General features: G+C 39.5%; 1 protein-coding gene across 4 annotated transcripts in view; it reads right to left on the bottom strand.

Moving 5' to 3' along the window:
- The window catches only part of LOC119739540 (puratrophin-1-like), a 105,443-nt gene that overhangs the window by 62,756 nt on the left and 20,914 nt on the right, over window positions 1-21,773 (bottom strand). For all 4 annotated transcript variants that reach the window (XM_038214518.1, XM_038214516.1, XM_038214515.1 and 1 more), the window contains exon 3: window positions 13,349-13,552. In XM_038214518.1, the coding sequence (XP_038070446.1) occupies window positions 13,349-13,522 (174 nt within the window). In that variant the 5' untranslated portion in view covers window positions 13,523-13,552. The remainder of the gene's footprint in view (window positions 1-13,348; window positions 13,553-21,773) is intronic.

Here is a 21,773-nt window from a genome sequence, read left to right as displayed (position 1 = left end):
ACTCTTCCTTTTTCAGCGACTCCACCACCCTTCCTTTAAAAAAAAATTCTAACTGCAGTGAAAAACGAAAAAAAGTTAACAAAATGAAACAATCAGGTTTCATTTACCACTCTGAAGAATATAAATCCCACTTGACACTTGCAAAAGAAAAAAACCTTGAGTTAAGAAAAATCACCTGATACTCCAGTCAATTACAAGTCGTTACAAAAGTAACTCTTGTACCTTGGATCCTAAAAGGCATAAATCCATAAATCCTCCTCTGCAAAAGATTCAAAAAGTAAAATCAACAGACTTCGGAGTGACCTCCAAACAACAAGATCTGCTAACGAGCAAAAGTGACACGTCGTCAAATCCACCAAGCCTACCGGTACCCTCAAGGCCCGTGATAATACCCACCCTCGGCCCAAAGAGGCTCAACTTGGCTCCGCCCCGCGCCCGACCAATGCCGAATTCCCCTGGTTTTGTTTAGCCAACTGCCGACGTGACTTTAACACTGCGGTCGTCAGAGGGCTCTGACGGGAAAGAAAAAAGCTTATTTTTCCGACTAAATGCATTTCATCTTGCATGGCTGCCCTAATACGCAACGCCCGGGGGTGTTCCCTGGGACCCCACATAATAAAAACGGAGGCTAGGTCTGAGCGGTAAGAAAAGCCATGAGTGTGATCATGACAAAGCTACGGAGGTTCAAATATGGTTTTGTCGCTGGGAACAAAGGCGCGGGCAACTAGCGAATCGGACTCATTTGTATATATTGGTGCTAATCCTCTCACAGAAGGCGTCCATGGTAGAATCTATTCCTGATACCACGCCAAACGTTAACTGATTTTACGAAACAATGGCTTCAAGCTCATCTGAGGTTATGAGGTCTACAATGTACCTCCATGATCGACCAACAGGACGGTGCACATGTTTCGCTATAAACTTTTGAAAAAGTACCATACCCTTTGTATACATTGAACTGGAGCAGAAGCGAGTGCACAGACATGTGAGGCGTTCTTCAAAATGAGACAGAACTTGGCAGAGGTCGAAATGAGGTTTTGCGGATATTAGAAAAGAGAACAAAATTCTCCTTACAGTACTGTTTGTTGGACTTCAATCGGAAATTTAGTTGACAAGTTATGGCTGTTTACAGTTTGCACTTATCCACGTGTCACAAAGTAAAATATTGAGAGGCCTTTAAAGTTTCAAGCTTTGTAGTCATGCAAATGAAAGATGCCACTTTTATTCAACGATTTTTATACTATTTTCTTAAACTATGTGTAGTGGACATATCTGGTACTTGGTACTTGGTTGGTTCTTCTCCTAAGGACTCCGCAGGGGAGTTTTAACAGGAGGCCAGAAACACCGGGGCAAACCCCTTCTCTTAGCTATAAGTGTTGCTGGGTTTTTTTACGTGCATTTCATTACACAACACACATTTTTTCATATCAAAGGCTATAAATATCAATAAATCTGAAAATCAAAGAAAACCATCCCCGTTCAGTTTTTTGCATTTGTCTCCACTATGGCCTGTGCCCAGTTCTGTTTCATTTTGCCAAAAAGCCTCACACATTATGATGAACCTGTATTTTTTCATTCAATTTCTGTTATCTTCATAATAATAGATTAAATTTAAAAGACTTCACCATAAATTCAAACTTCAAGATTACCTTTCGGTTACCAACAAATGCACACACCAAGGAAACGTAACTTCAAGAAGCCTGCTCACAACTATCTGCACGTAAATGACGACTTTCAGTATTTTCTCTGTGAAATGACATCTTTATGACGAGGCAAAAACCATAATCCATCAATTTTTTTGACAGGTCCACAATAAATGCAGCACTCTGCAATTTTTTCCTCACAATTAATATCATTAAATTCATTCTCAAGAGTTTCAGATTTTTTTGTCGACACTGCTCAATGCGGTACAAAAGCAAAGAAGGAACTGCAGTTTCAGACTTTCCATCAAACTTTCAAATTTTGTAAGAAACCTTGACAATGGCATTGGGGAGTTTTGTTCAGGTATCACGAGACTACCGGTCAGTAATAAATCAATCGATTGTTCCTTCTGACTGTGCAGACTAAACCAACGAATCGAGCCATACAAGTAGGTCCGGTCTTTTCGCAAGGTATATTCATGAAAACTGAAAAATATATGTTCTCATGTTCAATTTGCAACCCGGATTTGCAGCCCTGTTGCACAGCTAATCTCACTTCTTTAAGTCAGCAGACTTACAGAACAACTTTATTGCACATCTGTGCAATAAACTTGCACGATAGATTTCATGGACGTGGCGTAGCTGCGCAACGTTTTAAATAATCTAAACATTTTGGATGTGGATAATAACAACATTAATTACGGCTGTTTGTTTATGATTTTGTTCATTCACGAAACAGTCATTGAATCACCTCTGCCCCAAGGGCAGATCCAGAACACAATTTTGGGGGGGGCCAAAAAAAAAATTTGTTCCCCCAAAAAGTGGGTCAAAAAAATTACGGCGTGGGGTTCGGGCCGAAAAAATTTTGGATTCTAGATGCTCTGTGGTGCGATCTGAGGCAATTTCTGACCACTTTAACCAATGTTTTTTTGAGGAAAAGATGGTGGTGTACTCATTGCCTGCCTTTATTGCGATGTCACATAAAAAAAAAAAAAAAAAAATTGGGTTTCGTTTTGGAGGGGGGGGGGGGGCATGGCCCCCTTTGGCCCCCCCCCCCCCCCCCCCGGATCCGCCCTTGCTCTGCCCGCCATATCTTTCTTCGCAATTGTGCGCCAACCCTAAAAACTCTGTCACAAGTAAAATAGCAGTTCATTTACTTAAAACACAAAACCATGAGTGTCTTGTATCAACCTTGGTAAGTTGTGCAATAACAGGCTGCATGCAGGTCATGATTTGCTGGTAAAATACATGTAAGTCATGTCAGTTGCTACGCCACAACTTACGCCACCTAAAATGATTGCGCAAGTTACGCCATAATTTGTTTCGCAAGTTGCGGACTTACACACTATGAAACTTTAGTGAAATTGTCATAACTGAAATGGTACGCAAAAAAGTTTGGGGCAAGTGGACTTATGCCATTGCATAAAGTTTCTTGAAATCGGATGCATTCGACTAATGGTCCTCTCCCAAACTTGCTCAGAGCAATTCCAAATCGCGCCCTCCCATTTTTGTCCACCTAACAACTTGGAAATTTGGCTTAATTTTTTTGTAACCTCTCAAACCAACCTTACAAACTCTTGCAAAATCAACACAATAAAATTCCCCCTTTTTTTTTATTGAAGCGTCCATGGCCTACCGAGTAACAGCCCACAAGCCAACTGCAATAAAAATTGCTCGGACTTTACCTCAACTGTAAAGTGTCACTGACCTTACCTATTGGAAATAATCGGACTGGAAGAAAAAAAAAATGATAAAAAAAATTATTTCATGAAACGATTTTTGTAATTACGGGGCCAGTGACTCATAGGATCAGCCTATGCTTGAGGGGGCCCTAACAAAATGGGAAGGGGGGTATATAAAATGTGTAATATTAAATGGTTCTTAATCCACTGCTGTGAACAAAGCAGGTTGATGAATATCATTTCTTTGGGTCCTAATACCTTTCAAGTACAAACTCAGTCAGGCCTGTTTGATACAACCTGAACTGGCCTTAAATTTGAATTTCCAGGGTTCACTGATCGACTGTGCCACTTTTGAGAACTTTTTTTATAACGCCAAAAAAAAAAAAAATTCGGTCTTGGTCAGACCAAAGTTCCGGAATTGACGCGGCGATGCGGCTTTTTTTTTTTTTCTTCTTCTTCAAGCTTGGATTGTACAGACAAGGTGAGGTACTATTTTGCTTTTTTTGTGTCCTCATGTACATTGGTGTCCTCCATAATTTGCCTCAAGTGGTGCTTTTGATCATTTGCCTTGGTGCAATTTCCCTTCCTTGGTGCTCTTTGGTAAAACAAATTGAGGAGGTGCGGAAATAGAGGGCGCTGTTGGAGATACCGCGGAATATTTTGAAGAAAAAAAAGATCGACGCGCATGATTAAAATTTGACGCGCTCGCTGACCAGAGACCGACTTATTTTTTTTTTTTTGGCCTAACAGTGGGACTCGGTGAACTTTAGGGTTGGGTTAGGGTAATATGAAACAAACCATGAATTCAAAAGTTCCCTTTCCAATTTTTTCCAATTTTCCCCCTTCATTTTTTTTTGACAGAAGGCTACAATTGCATGGTTTTGCTTTGATTTGTGGACTGTGATACCCCACTCACCCCACCCTCTGACAACTGCAGACTGATCGACCAAGCCTTAAATTACATACAATGTAATAAGAATCAAGAACCATAAAAACAAAAAGAAAAGTACAATAGATGAGGAACTAGCAGTGGCGTAACAGGGGGATTGGGCAGAGGTCCGTGCCTCCCGGGTCCCCCCCCCCCCCCCGCCCCATTTGAAATCTTAAATTGCACATAAACAATGTATACATTACCTTCAGTGCCCCCCCCCCCCCGAAAAATTGGTGCACCCCCAGGTGCCCCCCACCCAAAAAAAAGCTTAACCCTAGTTATGCCGCCTACATGTACCTCCAAAAACCCAGCCCAAAACTAGGCAGCCACATTGATGACAGGGAAGGCAGGCACAGAAATACAGAAAATAGATAAAACGTCCAGAGTTGGGTTTCTTCATAACTCAGCATAATGTCAAATACGGTACACAAGTCAATCATAAGTAACATTGCAGTTACAGATCAAGTCACTGTATCTACTTTAAATTACTCAACTAAACTACAACAAAGACATTCCTTTGTCAAGTTCTTCCCCTGTTACTTGTGACTTGACAATCAATTCTGTTCAAATCACTTGTGACCAACTTGGCCACAACTCGGTTAACTTCACACAAAACAAACTGGGAGCCGAATGTTACATTCACATTCCTGTCAACAAAAGCAGCACAATCAGACAATATAGCAGTACTTACTCTTGCATCAGTGTCCCAAATGTAGCTCCTAATCCTCTGACAGAATGTTAGTCATCCTGTAAAAGATTCCAGCTAAACAGTCTCCCAAGGTAGAATGCAGTGATTAAAAGTTTGTCCCCGGCAAACACAAAAAACTCCCGCTTTCTTTTTACTCGTACTAGTTTGGAGGACAGGTGTGAAAATGTCTGACTTGGTCTTTGGACGATTGTTAACAACTACCCCCAAACTCAAAATGTGCGGTTGCCCACACACACAAAAAGGCACCGATGTTGACACTGGTCAAGTCCTGAACTGGCAGTATAATCTGACATTGTTTGGTCAATTACTTTGATGAGGGCATCGTTAACGCTACACTGATCACACTGCTGGGTGGTTGGCGCTCTAGATTCATGATTGTTTGTGGATAAAAGCCAGTTACATGTAGGTTATTTACCAACAAGGTTATGCTGTACTTTCATGTAAATGAATGAGTCATCCTTGAGTAGATGTATAGGAAAATCAAATTGCAATAAGATTTCTTTTGCTACAATTTTGCTACAAAATTATACAAACTCACTTCAGATCACTACCACTGTACACTTGCTGCATAAGTGATACACATTATTAGTCTGAGCATGGAGGTAGGAAACATGGTCTGAGCATGGAGCTATAGAACACATCCGCTAAGCTTTTAAATCTTAGCTGATGGTGAATGAACTTGACACTTCTCAGTTGTGGTACAGTATAAGAGCAACCATTTTCTGATAAAAAAATTATGTGTAAGGCCGAAAAAAAAGAGTTCTGCTTCCAAATACATGGCATTTGAAAATAGGGTAGGTAGGTAGGGAATTTATTTTTTTACAAATTGTTTTATGTACGATCATATGGAGGCGTCTGGGTGTAGTCAAGGGTAAAAGGTGAAATTGATGGTTTGGGGTGTTTTTTCCTCGTTTTTCCACACAAAAAAAATTAGGGTAGGGGGCTGTCAGAATAGGGTATAGGTAGGGAAACCGGAAGCAGAACTATTTCTTTTTTCGGCCTTAAATTTATAAAGAGCTCTAATAATTGCTCTTTGCCATAAGAACGTAAACCAAAAAGACCTAAAAGTACAAATTAGACAACTCGTATTAAAAGTCTATTTCATCAATGCAGGAAAATTGAAAAATGAATTCAAAAAGGGGAAATTGCCTGCTTTGTTTGGTTTCTTACTAGTTCAATATGGTCTCATAAACTTAAGGAAATATAATACTGTATAATCCTGAAAATGTTACAGACAAATCAGCAACAATGCTTCAATTGCATTCAGCACAATTAAATTCATCACCTTTGAGTCCAAAATTTCACAATGTCCAACCCAAAGCTCCTTCTTCTGCGAAAGGAAACTAAAGTGCACTGCACCTTTAATCTCAAGTTTTAATCTCTACCTAATTATCTCAGTAATGTATTACTTTAATCATAAAAAGAATTTCAATTAGAAGTGGCGTCGACTCTATAAACCTACAAATTTCTAGCTGATTTTTTTTTTTTTTATGGAAGACCTAATCCTCTTAGAAAAAAAATTAGCCCAGACCAACCAAAGCTCAAAATCACGCCTGACTTTGAGAAGTTTGAAGGGGTCTTTAGTTCAAAAGACTCCAGAGGCGAATTGGGCATTACTTGTGGAAAATGACAAGGTATTCAGTTTCCTGTGCTGGCCGTGGGCGGAGAGTGGACGACAAAGAATGGGCAGTCAGCGGACTACAATCAAAACACCCCTATTACCAGGTCCAATTACAAAGATATTGGGCAAAATGAAACTCTAACAGTTTCCGGAACCTGAGAAGGCAGCGATTTCCTTCACAAAAAACCACCAAAAAGTGCCCTGCAGATTTATAATTGGATTAAAGTTATTTAAAAATTAGAAATACACAGGTTGAATTCTTTCATTTTGGGTACAAGTACGACTGCCTCTCTCCACCCAGAATAAGCTGATCTCAAGCTGCTGCAAAAACTGGTCTCCTGGCCTGATGAAAAGGGGTAGCCTAATAATTGTGAAGCGCTTTGAGACCTTTGGTATAAAGCGCTATATCAGCACCGCGTACAATTATTTTAAAGCGGAAATAGATGAGGGGATGAAAAATTACTGGACATTAATACAGAGAATGCAATATTCAAGTAATTTTTTTTGGGGGGGGGGGGTATTATAAGCCAGGATAAAACAAATGTTTGTGAACTGACAAATGGTCTATTACTAAGTCTAAAAATTTGGGACTCCCAATACTGTGTATGAGAGCCCAAAAACTTAAGATAGTAAAAACACGCAATACAAGAAAATAGACTTGCACATGAAACAACCAGTCCAACCCCCCTTTAGTACTGTATCAGTCAACTGTGTCAAAAGAAACATCTGGTGTTCCTACTCTCTATTTCTACACATTCTCATAGTCATAAATGCCAGCATTGAATTTTTCGTGTATTATATCCCTGTGGAGCACAAACCTCCAAGGTGGCCACAGTGCAAATGATCTATTGAGGTGTTTCATTCTTGCTGAATGTTGAATTCTGGGTTTATCTGGGTTTAATTTTCTTTTCAATTTCGGAATTCTATTGAATTCAGTAAGGTGCTTAGTAGATAAATCGTGAATGGGGTAAGGGGTAAATGTCAGATATCAAATATCGAAACTTGACAGTTCTTTGCATGACAGCTTTATGAAGCTCACAACAGTTCCTAATTGGTTTTAATGCTGTTGCTATAATTACACAGGCTTGATTCCACATGGCAAATACGCCTTATCACATCAGAGGGATGATCTAGTCCCTCCCATGACAGCGGTATCTTTTATCAGATGTCACCCTGTGACCCGAGCTCTCAATATGGGTAGTCCGATCGCGTTCCAGCTTTGCTTTTAATACTTGAAGTCCAGTCCTAGTGTTGTTTTAATTTCAGGTGCGTAAAGTTTAACAACAGAAATTGAAAACTTTTTAAATTGATTGCCTTGGGGTCAATGGACCACAGAGTGTGTTGAGGAGAGAGGAGTAGACTTTTGCTAACAGAATTTCAGAAATTTTGAAGGCGCACATGATCACCCATTTTTAAAAGTTCAATTTTTCTGCTGGCAAAAATTTGGATTTTACTTTGAAGACTCTTTCGGCAACCTCAAAAGTGGAATTTAATTAAAAATCTTAGACTTCCCACCAGCAGATGGGTTGAACATTGTATACATGTACAGCAGAAACCAAAATCTCCTACATATTCATATTTTTAGTTGTCCACTTTTGAGGTTGTTGAGAGGGTCGTCAAAGTATAATCCAAATTTCTGCTAGCAGACAATTGACATTTTTGAAAACAGGTGGCGCAATTTCAACAAAATCTGAAATTCTACTAGCAGAAAATGGGAAAATAAGGTTGTCCACTTCTGAAGCTTCATAATTACTGCTAAGTGGGAATTAGAGATTTTTAGATGTCCACTTTTGGGGTGCCGAGAGAATCATCAAAGTAAAGTCCAAATTCCTGCTAGTAGAAAATCAACATTAAAAAAAACCGAGTGTCATGACTTCAAAACCATTTGAAATGCTGCTAGCAGAAACAGGATTTTAAAAGCACTGCCATTGAAGCATGTGTCCACTATGATGAAACGCAAAAGGTTTATATTTTCCATGGAAAATGTAACTTGGATGAGTAACTTGATTGCTCGACTACTCGCGAGTATAGTTTATAATAATCATTGTTCCAGGCCTGGAACAATGATTATTATAAACTACTCGAGTGCTCGTCCTGGAGCGAATAGAAACAGCTAGGTACCCGCGAGTAGCAATTTAGGGCTTAGGTTTCACAGCTCAATATGTCCCCTGCAAACAGGGAATCACTCCCTCCACCTCTTTCTCCCTGGGATTCTATTCGTCCATACATTTTTAAAAAAAAATAAATGACCCAAAATGTCGCACAGTAAGGATATCTCAGTGCGAATGCGGTGGGATTTGCACGCTATTCGCTTGTAACTTACTTCACGTCACTCTACTTGCTAGCAATTTCTTTGCGAGAACTTGAGTAGAAAAATCCACCACTTGCGCATGCCTAATCCTTTTATATACATTGTACTTGCATTTCAGGCAAAATGGTTTACATGATCTTACTCATGATGGATTTCAAACTGTTTACATTAAATTGAGGATTCAAATTTTTAAAAGTAAAAATATAAAAGATTGACAAAATACTGTAAAACTGTAATACAAACTTGCTATGCTACCGCACAATGTATTTTCCACACAGCACTATCCCAACACTATCCACTGGTTTTCTATAATTCGATATACCTGTATGCTAATTAGCCGTACCCCTATCAAACCAAAGCAAGTGATTTCCCACCCACATGCTGGCCCCTTCTAATCAGCTAATGGACCCCTGCTCATTTTAAGGTCAGGTCATTTGAGGCCACTGTACCACAAAAACTATACAGTTAACCCTAGGGCCAATACATTTCCTAAGAACAAGGGGGGGGGGGTTGCCTGTGGGCGGAGGAGAAGAAGAAGAAAAGAAAAGGATTAAGAAATCAGTCCTTGCCTTCTACCGTGATTTAACTTTTTTTTATTAGCTTTGACCTAGATACACATTGTAGATTTAATTAAATTGTTATCAATATCCAAATCAATGTGTTCCAGGGTCAATGATGTGTGGTGACTTTTGAACTAAAAAATGAAACTGACCCCAAAAAAATTGATAAAAAAAATTGTTAAAAATTTAAAATCGGTCTCTGGTACTAAAATACTACTCTGCAATTTACATGTACAACACAAGTAATAAGGTTAGTTCGGCCACATGCACCCACTGAACGTCCCCACAGAATAATGTCAAGATATCAAACATGTTTCTAAGATGCAGATAAAAATTTACTGTAGCCTATTCCTCAAACTGTCATTTACATATACTAGTTGAATCAAACTGCAAATTCAAATTGAATATTTTCATGTAAACATTGGCGTATCAGGGGGGATGGGACAACGGGGGCCATGACCCCCCCCCCCCCCAAAAAAAACCCACACACACATGCAAGTGTGTATTTGCCTGCAATCGGGGACCCCCTTTTGCCTGCAATCGGGGACCCCCTATTGTCCCTCTTTTGTTTGTACTCTAAATGTTTAGGAAGACTTCCCATATGTTTTGTAGACGATCGCCAAATTAGGGACCATCGGAAATTGCGGACCCTATTGTCCTCTATTGTTCAACGTCCCCTATTGAATGCAGAAACAAACTCACACACATTTTTTTTCTTTTCAGGAAATAAATTAAAACATTGTCCATCGCAAGGCATCAGCTACACATACCTTTTAGTTGTATCAATCTGGAAATAGCATCCACTTCTCCTTTAAAAAAATAATAATAATCAAGCCCTCTTGGGCCCCCTCCGAAAATTTGGTTCTGGATCTGCCCTTGCATGAGAAGTACAGTCATTAAGGGTCTTACCATTGTACTGGTACTTTTTATGTCCAAATCTAGCCACCACCCCCCCCCCCCCCCGAAAAAATCCTAACAATCAGCTTTTGTTATGTGGTCAACAGCAGCAACACGTACTTACACGTACCGAACTACTGTTCAACAAGGAATCTACCTTTCTCTGAATGACAATACTAGGTCACGATCAAACACAAGTAAACAGGGTCAAGTGCAAACCAAGGAGAAAACAAATATAATCTGTTTGAACTGGACAGACCAACAGGCTGGACAGCGCACTTTTTTGTGAACGTTGGCATCACTGAAAATAAATTTGGAGGATTACTGACTGCCTTTTATCAGAATACGAGTGGGCTGAGAAGATAAAGAAAGACATATTAATTTTTGGATGATAAATGCTGATAGATGTCGCCAATGGTCTGCCAACGCTGAGATATATCCAGTTGTAATTTGGTCAACAACTAATTATTTTGATGAAATACAATTTTAGAAAAATACAATTTTATGACTGAGAAATTCATGAATCTTTTAAATTGATGGACACTAATTCAAGGAAATGTAAGATAACTGTTTTGATGTTTCTTCTCAGACCCATCTTCTTACCACTCCAAAAGGATACAGGAATTATACTAGTGTTTCCAAAAGCCTTTGAATGTTTGAAACCTGCATTTATGTCTTGTCAAACTTTATATTAAAACCATTGCTATGACCTCACACTATTGTTAAAAGTGTGGATTCGGAACTATAAATCTGTTACAGTGGTCTCAAAGTGTGGATTCGGAATAATGATTCTTTATGTAGATTCGGAATAACGATTTACACGTAACACTTTGAGCATGTTGGACAATTGTTCTCCATAATGAGCATTAATAGGACCGTCTGCGTGAAAACTTTCTATCCGAAAGTTACCAATGCATCTTCACTGTCAGATTCTCTGCCGTCACTGCAAAACCTTTTTTGATTCGGACAGAAATCGTTGTCTGAACTATTCATGTTGACGGAAGGAGCCTACACACAAAATGACTTAGTTGTACGGGTGTGGTGATACACCTTCAATGCTAAACACGCCACAATGCTTGATTACGTATAAGAGTCTCGGAAAACTCCCTTATTGGCCACGACTCGACACGAGATATGCAAGTATCTTCATCTCCACTCACTGGATAATGACAATACTTCTTTCGACGCTGTGGTTTAAGTCAAAGAATACACTCGCAAAATGTGTGGATTCTTAATTTAAGAATTCACAATTAAGAAGCCACACTTTCTCGTGTATTCTCCTCAACATACTGAATGTATCCATGCGTAGCGAAGCGTGTTTATGAGTAGAACAGAAGAAGGGTACCGTACTTCAAATGAAAACTTGTCCGGGCACCAACTGATCCCAAAAGTTTACAAAAGTTAGCACACTCCTTGTAAATTACAAGCTCTATAGAGCATGTGAATTACGACCTCGTTCAATTGACACCTGATGTCATTAGTTTCCAATCAATTAAGCCCCCATATCGCTGGACCTTACACCTCCATTCAATTGGAAACACTTCCATAGAGTTGGACTGATTGTGTGAGGTGTGGCAAAGGTGATCAGTTAATGGTCTAATTATAGCATTGGGCCGCGATTTAATTTGGATTATTCTGCGATTATTCTGCGTTCAATCCAAAGTCATTATTTTTTATGGTACAGCCTGTGTTGCTTGTTTGACACAATGCGTCTCTTGTTCTTGCAAATGTTAAGTTTCAAATGTAGCATTTGGTCATTTGGGTGATCTTTGGAAAATGAGTTAAACCATTTCCTAACCCAAGTTGGTGACAAGTTACTGTAAGCTGTGTTCCCATTTGACTTTTAAGTTTGAACACGTATCACCACTGTTACCAGACCTCCACTGGTTGCCTATTAGGCCTAAGTGTAGAATTAAATTCAAAGTACTTGTAATTGTCTTTCAATGCCTGTATGGATCAGCACCCGAATATCTCAAAGAAATGATCCAACCATACAACCCCCAAATCACTCTCCGCTCACAATCAAAGAACTTACTGGTCCCAGTTTATTCCAACACTAAATCATATGGAGGGAGGGCCTTCCAGAAAATAGCTCCGGACTTATGAAACTCGCTACCACAGCATTTGAGGGATGAAACACATTTTGATGCATTTAAGATTAAACTGAAAACACATCTGTTTAGTCTGTAGATAACAATTTGTATTGTATCTTTTGTAATCTGTAAAGCGCATTGAGGTTTCTTTCAGTAATGAAATGCGCTCTATAAGAATCACCTATTATTATTGTTATTATCTAGGGCTGTGCCAAATGCGGTACACTCTACACTGGATATTCGACCATTTGTTCAAGTATCCGAAATACCATATTTTTGAGTCAAATATTTGAATAACTTGACGGATCTTTGGGAAATTATGAAACATACATGTATACATGTGTAAGTAAGTTGTTCGGTTTGGTCAAATTGCAAAGGTTCTTTGAATTACTTTAACGAACTTTTTGCCAATTTTCGACAAGCACAGGTGCAACAGCTGGATTTTTGAGAGTCAAAATGTTGACCCCCGGAATTTGTTCTCGCACGGTTCTCGCAAGAATAACACAAAAAACGCCCAGGTTTTAAAGGATGGTTATGTGGACGTACTTTTAAATGCTCTTTCCAATTAACATCATTTCGTGTAAAACGCATTTTGTAGCCCAATTGAGCACATTCCTAGGATGGAATGTCCCTCTTATACTATTCGAAAAAAGGAACAGCCCTATTTACAATAGGCAGTAATACGTATGTAACGTGTTATAGTAAGTGGCTCCAACTGAGTCCATAGTTGCCGGTTTGCAAGCCGTAACCAAGTAATTCTCTACTTTTTCCAATCGAAATCAATCCAATGCTAATACACGCAATATTAACCACAAAGGAATATTGACAACCAATGGCTGAATTGTTTTTGAAAAAAATTAAGTCAAATGTGAAATGTGGTAGTAGGCTCGCTTTTCAAACTCACCCAACTATCCTCCTTCAGCTGCAGCAGCAGAGCCCTGGTAGGCAGTAGGAACTCCTGCAGGAATCGTATCCCGTCCCCATCGTAGTGCCGGTCCATGACGCGACAGACCTGGGACAACAGGTAGGGCGCCACCGAGTCAAACGGCTGGTACAGCTCCGAGAGGATGTCCTGCATGTTGAGGTCAACATAGTCCGATTCCGACCCCTACAGAAAAAAATAAATCAATAAAATATTCCATATTTAATGTTTATGAACTTGTATCACAAACTGGCTGTTAAAAAGTACATAAAGTCTGTCACGAGCCAATGTGGCCCATCAGGCCGGCGTTTATTTCCGGTTTCATTAGCATGAAACAACTGAGAATATTTCTATTCCTGCTGAACAGGATGCTAGTCCATCGCAGCTTACTGCCCAGCTCATGCCGGTACCCATTTATACTCCTGGGTGGAGAGAGGCAAGAGGAGATAAAGTGGCTTGCCCAAGGACACAGCATATCACCAGCAGCTGGATTAAAACCCCTGACCCTCTGATCAAGAGTCACAAGCCCTAACCACTAGGCCACACTCCCCCACAAACTGGCCTTAGTTCAAATAAAATAGTGGTCCTCTTTTATGTACCGGTATATGCAATGTCCTACGACTTGGTGAACAGGTACCCCCTAGCACTAAGTTGCAAAGAGAGAGTTGATAAGGTCTAACGCACTGCTGCCTTCACATACAATGTACATTGTACATTTGGTCCTCACATGAAGATGAATAGGGCTTGTGCAAATTTAGACCAAAATTCTTTTGTGCGTACATGTACTTCACCCCATACACAGGTGAACAAGTGCCCACATAGTCCCTCCCACGGTGCTTCATGAGTGATCGAGAGGTACAATGTACCACACACTGTTCATGAATGAGTCTATTTACGTGCCCCCCAAACACCTCTATACAATCCCTCAGCTGATCAGCATTTTGATTAGAATTTTTTCTGAAAAGTGAAAAAAATGGGCCAAATATTTTTTTTAACTTCCTATGAATAATGTGCAAAAATAGATTCGGGGCAAAGTTGTCCTTTCGGTCAAATGAATCAAGTGACTGTTTTTAACAGTTGTGGTGGGCATTGGGGGATGCTGCAAGTGCTGACGTTAAAGGCAATTCCTCACACAATTAACTGTTATTGCTGACTTAAAACTTCAAATATCACAGCCCTAAAGCTGAATTACGTTTAAAATATATAGAAATTCACAAAAATTAAAGTTATGTAGCAGTTAATTAACCACAGGAAAAAAAGACGATGATTACAGAGGACAGAATATAAAATAATATGTAGAAATATAAAAAATATACACAATTTATCACACTGTATGTAAAATATGCAAAATTTAGCATACAAAATGCAAACAAGGTAAGGAGGCAAGCTCCACTAAAAAAAAACCTGCAGGGCTTGCTATTTAAAACATTAACTGCATGTATTGAGAAGTGTAGTCAGGTATGGGATTGGACTATTTTTGTACCTGTTGGTTCTACACTTGATTGAGCACAGTTTGTTTGTATTTCTGAGATTATTATTTCTGTTGGGTGGGAGCCAGTCTCTGTGGTTGTTTTGAAGTGATGAGCGATTGACCAAATTTAACAACTAAAATTTAACTAAACCAAATAAACAAAATTGGCAAGTTTTCACTTGGTCTGGGAGAACCTTACCTCCTCCAATCTGCACTACATGAGTGAACACAAATTCTCAAAAAAATCTAACAAAAACGAAAATATAAATCTGATTGGCAATTGCTGCATAACATAAACGGTTGCCGGGTAACCACTAACAGAATGCACAGCAGTTGGAAGCCATAGGTTATCTCTTAACACACAAGCCCTTATTTTTATTATGCTAGATATGCATTTCCCATAAACAAACGAAAGATGGGGTAGGCCTAATCAAACATTAAAAATTGGTACCGATGTAATACTGCTGATTCAATTGATAGAACAGATACAGGAAGGGTTTTGTATTAATTAGGGCTGTCTAGTCTAGATCCACTTGTGTGGTGCCCTGTTTCAAAACAACAAAATGATTGTTAGAAAGATATGTTTACATAATTCTGTTCCACAGGGGTTAAGAGTTCAGGTATTTCTGGCTGACATCATGTACCACGTTTGATCTAAAGTGCAGGTAATAAATATTAAGTACCTACCATTAAAAGTGTAACCAAAAAATCACATCAGTGTCAGCAGGTTTTCATTTACTAAAAACAAAGAACTGAACAAGGATACTTGTGTATTATTTAAAAAAACAAACCATTTGTACTGCTTAAATGTAGCGCTTTCCATCGTATCAACAATCTCAATGCACTATTTTTACAATCAATCCCCATTCATCAGGCAACGAGACCACACGGCAGCCGATATCAGCACACATTTGGTCCTCTACCCTCACAGGTACTCATTCATACTCCTGGGAGGAGAGAGGCAATTGTAGTTACCATAAGTGTCTTGCCCAAGGGCACAAACACCATGTTCCTGGCAGGGTTCGAACCCACGCATGGGTCAACCTGGACCAGGCCATTCTACATACGGTACAGGTACACCTCATTTACCGGTATTTCAAGATGTGAATTTTTTAATTTTTAAATTTTTTTTTAATTTATTTAATTTTACATTGTTATTCCTGCATTGAAATGGGCTCATATTTTGCACATAAAAAATTAGTTCACTTCATCCAATGAACAATGCAAATTCACAAATTGTAATATTACCATACCTCAATGAACACCGCATCCATGGCAATCAATCGTTAACACTCTAACAATATGGAGAGGCAACGGCTCTTTGCAAATTGCCTTCCCAGCTGAAGGCGCATTAATTTCTTGATTTCAGCATCCACGAGTGGATACAACTGCACTTTATCCACGCCGTATGAACTTGTGAGTAAACATGCATTGTCCCGTATTACTTTATTATCCCAACGTTTGTTTGCTCACGATCAATATCTGAATGTACAAAAGCCAGCCTTTGACCTGTAAACAAGGCAACATGCGAAGTGAAAACACAACACAATTACTGGTACTAGCCATGAAAGTATCAAATCACAAACAACCAACGTAAAGTACAACAGGTACACAAACGGACAGACTGATAATCGCTTCGACAGCAGCTGATTAAGCACGCCCTCTTGTGACAACCTCGGAATAACATTGTTATGGTCGTACTGAATGTGGTCGAGAACATTCAGGAATTTTAAAGAACATTGCAGGGATGTCAGTGGTGAAGTGGAAAGATGATTATAAAAGCAGGGCCCGAGTTCATAACACTGCTTAACAGCCGATTCTGTGCTAACAGAGCCTCGGTCTATTTAATGGAGACCGTAAGCAATAAGCACAGCAACAGCACGCACTTAACCAGTTCGCACCGGATGACGAGTATACACGCTAAGGTTTTGCGGTATTCGGAATAGATGATAGATAAACACGCAGGGATTGAGGCCAGAAATATCTGTCAGCGACCCGCTCGCAGCGAGTGAAGCCGGAAATTTATGAGTGTGCTGCCCAAGGGTGATGGCCTCAACCTGCCTGGCTTGAGGTCGAGTGAAAAAAAGTCCCACGCCTTGTTCCGCTCTTGTCAAAATAATCCCGGCGCGAACTGGTTAATCCAGTCCTAAGATGCCTAAAATCAGCTATGAAATCAGTGACGTAACAATATAAATCCCCATGCACGCGCAACAGTTAGCACATGAAATAGTGCTTAAGCTCAGCAGGATATCTGCTATAGTAAGCACAACTTTTCTGCTAACTGTTAAGCAGTGCAATGAAATTGGGCCCAGGTTTTTAGTGAAAGATATCTGCACTGCTGCAGTGACAAAATAATACTGAGTTTTTTGTCCCCTCGGATAAAACATCTACTGAATGCCACTGTGAGAGAATTACAGAATGGAAAGTTCCAGACTGTCAATCGAACAGTACTCATTAGCCAATTGGATCATGGCATTTGGCCAGGTGACCCGAGTAGACCAGTCAAACTCGGTCACAAGCACTGTGAGAAAATGTACACAAACCAAAGGTGAATGGGGCTTACGTTTTGGCCAAATCCACTATTTCACCATTTTATATAATTCCTGCCCACATTTCCTGTCCTTAACTGCTAAAAACTATCATGGAAAAAAAAAGGTTGGCAATTTTTACAGCCAGACAATTTTCCTTGCTCTATATTCTCACTAACCTCAGAAGAAGTGCAATGCCCATTGCTCAAACCAAATCTGGCATTATCGAGTTTAATCCATATCCACAGTACAATCCCAAGACTAGAAACGCAGAACCCAAACAGAAGCAACCAAAACACTTTCCACAGAATGACGGCATAGTATATCCAATGAGATCCAATGTAATCACAATCTGCAGCCATCGTTACACATAGTCAACTTCCACTGCTCGAATTGCTGCCAGTTTTAAAGAACGTTACAGTCATAAGGAGATGGGGTTTTACACAAATCGCCAAGGAATGGAGTCGGAGGGAAATGATCCTGTACTGATCCTTGCCATGGACACACCTCTCTGAGTGAGCACAACTTTGCATTGACAGGATACTTGCCATTCTTCCAGTTAATCATCCAGATTGTACTCCAGGGTCGCGAGCAAATCTCTTGGACTAATATATCAGGTCATGTCATCTCGCTTCCTGAGCCCGACCAATCAGATCCTGATGATGAGGCAGAGAGCAGACAAGATGCTATCAAGAAGCATCTATTGCAGCGTTGTATTCACTTACATCACAAGTCCTCACAGGTCAATCATAAGTCCCCACAAGTCCATCAAAAGTCCTCATAAGTCCTCGCAAGTCATTGAAGTCAATCACAAGTCCTCACAAGTCCATCACAAGTCCTCACAAGTCCATCACAAGTCCATCACAAGTCCTCACAAGTCAGCACAGCTCCGTCACGGGTCCATCACAAGCCCATCACAAGTCCTCACAAGTCCATCACAAGTCCTCACAAGTCCATCACAAGTCCTCACAAGTCCATCACAAGTCCATCACAAGTCCTCACAAGTCAGCACAGCTCCGTCACGGGTCCATCACAAGCCCATCACAAGTCCTCACAAGTCCATCACAAGTCCTCACAAGTCCTCACAAGTCCATAAGTCAATGAAGTCAATCACATGTCAGTCACAAGTCCATCTCAAGTCCTCCAGTCTCAAGTCAAGTCACAAGCTATTTAGCACATGAACTGTGACAAAAGCAGGGTTTTCTTAATTCTTGTTCATCCCCTGTTTACTATGACTGGGAATTGCGAAGGACTTTTAAGTTTTTCTTTTGACAGGACTTGTGACGGACTTGTGATGGATTTGACTACAACTCTAGTCTGTTGACAATAACTAAAATAGCAATGATTATTTCCTCTAGCTCTCATGCAGCAATTCACGAAATGGACCAAACAGCTGTCAAGTCCAGCGTGTACATGTAGGTCATCTTTGAATAAAACACCAGAGATCGGTGTCCGGGATACATTTGTAATTAAGGGTCAGTTGCAATGCTCATACAAAGCCTCACACAAAGCCTCACAGAAGATACAGATGAAAGCCTCACAGAAACATTGAGGATTTCTGTGGTGTTTTACTTGTATACATGTGCAGCTTTCATTTTAACAATCAGAAATATTATTCCTACCTTGAATTGCCCTTATTTTTCTTTTTAATCCGAGGGTGGGAGGCAAGAACACTTTCGTCAAACTATTACACATGTACATGTATACACATGTCCAGCACTGTCATGGTTTGCAGATACACATACCTTTCTAACCCCCTTTCATTAATTTTTTTAACATACTCAAAAACAGGCTTCAAGAAATTTAAGTCGCGTTCCCCATGCAATTTTCAAGTTTCATTCCAAAAAATAGATTCCTGTTTTTCCTAAAATTGTTATTTATCTAGCAATAAAAAAAGTTACTCACTTCTGAATAAGTCATTGACCAAAAAAAAAATTGACAAGACTTGTAAAAGTCTTGTCCTTGCATAAAATCAGCCTTTTCACAACCACTAATCTGCAGATTTTCCCCGGAGGTTTTCTCTGTGAGTACATTGAAAGAACTCAAGGATTTCAACACCACAACAAAATTCCACATTGCATTCCTCATTGTACCAACATTGTTAGGTCTGACAACACATATTTTCACTTTCATTGTGAAGCTGACAAGTCAAGCCCATTATATTGTCCATGAAGAAGGTTGGAAACAGGCTCTAACTATCCAGAAACAAATTGTCACCTTCTTTTCTTTTCTTTTTTTTCATCGTAAGTTATTTGGGTTCTACATTCGCAAATCAAGTGACAAATATTGGCTTTGGAAATCTGCAATGTGATACACTGTATTTAATACCTTATCTGACATTGACTACAAATAAATATTGCCAAAAATATGTTTGGAATGAAAATAGAAAAGGTGTCCCTTAAGAAAGTAGGGTGATAATTCCTGTAATATTTACTTTGAGTACAAATTCAGCTTTTCTCATATCTGCTTGGTTACATGTTGTAGGTGGGAATCTCAATTGGAAACCTGTGATGAAAATCTGTATCAGTTTAGTGTAACTAAACTCCATGCCACATTTTAAAAGTAGAGTGCATATCATTTGTCATTTGTGCATTTCTTTTCATTTGAAGCAACAAAAGTGCTCAGAATCTAAAGAAGATGATGAAGTTTTAGCTCAGTGAATGCTGTATTCCGAAAAAACAATATTCTAGGATCTCGATTTCAATTCAAAAGTTGCAGAGTCATGTTATGAATTGCGCCTGGGACACATTCTCATTCAGCCGATTGCAGCTACATGTACGCAACGTCACACACTGAAGCGACGAATAATAGCAACCGCATGCATGTGTGCGTCGTGTCAACGCTTGCATGCACCCATTCACCGAATTAAAAACAAACTACTAACAGAAATTTCCAAAACTGCATCTTCAGACGCATCTTTGGAAATGACCTTCTTTTATTGTTTTCTTCAAAATGACAGCATGCCAGAAAGAATCATTTCACAGGGAGTTTAGTGCCACTACTATCTTTCAACCAAGTATGCTTTTCAAGTTCAACAATAATGTTGTCAGTTACTTTTTGGATAGCTGCAAATGAACTCTACCTTCAAAAAGTGGTCGCTAATCTCAAAAAAATTACAAAATCCACTCCCATTCACGCTACAAAATTTACGATCCTATAGGGAAATTAAGCCTTGTCAAGTTATTTCAGCAGGCACTAGTTGAGAAGTCCAGAAGTCATTCAGAAATGGAGCAAAAAACTTTAAAAACATTTCCAGGCCAACAATGGTCCTAATGTCTAACTACCAGTGAAACTAGGGCCTAGGGGATTTTAGGTAATAACTTGTCTGTTGGGAGCACTCTTTTATGGGAGTGTTTGGGTGGAGAAAAGTACAGCTTGCATTCCACAACGGTTTCAGTAGTTTAACTTTCACCTCTTCACATCCAGGTCTGTTTGGGCAAGGATTTATGGGACGGCAGGGGAAGCTACAGCTTGTTTGCAGGTTCCGATCTCTTTGCCATAAATTATATATCACAGGATCAGCCAATGAACATAGTCATAACCAAGAATACATGGTAAAGCTGAACTCAAGCTGTAATAACACATAAATCTTGGCAAGTATAGGTGCATCCCTGTGACATAGTCGGGGCACTGGGAACCGGTACCTGATAAAAAACAAAAAACAAACACGGGTACCTGGGAACTCGTTAAAGAATCCCAACCCAAAAATTCAAATCTTTGAAGTTGCTGTTCAGATTGAGCATACATGTAAAGGTCAGCACGACAATACTACCACACGGCAATTGCTTCAATGCAGCAAGATACAAGTATGTACAGTGAGCTTTATAGTTTTAGCAAACTGCAAGTTTCGCGAGCGTCATAAATGCGAAACTGTAAGTTTCTTCTCCATATGTAGCCTGGTTTTCATTTTCAAATTTCCACACCAATGAAATTTGAAAGCTTTCTTTTTCATTGTCTGAGAAGTTACTAAGTAAAATTCATGTACCCAATCCCATAATCTGGAACCAGTTTCTGACATCAACGGTCGGGTACTCAGGTCCCCGGTTCCGATGCACAGCCCTAGAGATTTCATCCAAAACGAAGTGAGATTAGACATTTTGAGTTAAAAGTTTAATAATGTCCACAAAAGTGAACACTTACTAAAAACCAAATCAAATCATTCTATATCGATAAAGGCACTCAAACGAAAATTCCTCCCTCCTCTCCAAAACTGATCCCAGTAAATACTCTTCACTGGATCATATTTTAAAACGTTCAAATTCTTCACATATTCTCAAGCAAGCATGGAAGTGCAGAGAACTGCGTTTGCAATCAAAAGACTTCCTCCCAACAAGCCGTAATTTCCTTATGAAGACAAAATTGTCCTATAGATGGATGATAATTCATTCAGTACAGATTTCGGAATCAA

This window comes from Patiria miniata, unplaced genomic scaffold (assembly GCF_015706575.1).
Source record: "Patiria miniata isolate m_02_andy unplaced genomic scaffold, ASM1570657v1 HiC_scaffold_30, whole genome shotgun sequence".
In the NCBI taxonomy this organism is placed as follows: Eukaryota; Metazoa; Echinodermata; class Asteroidea; order Valvatida; family Asterinidae; genus Patiria; species Patiria miniata.
Note: the sequence above shows the minus strand (reverse complement) of the source record. Positions and strands in the feature narration are given on the sequence as shown.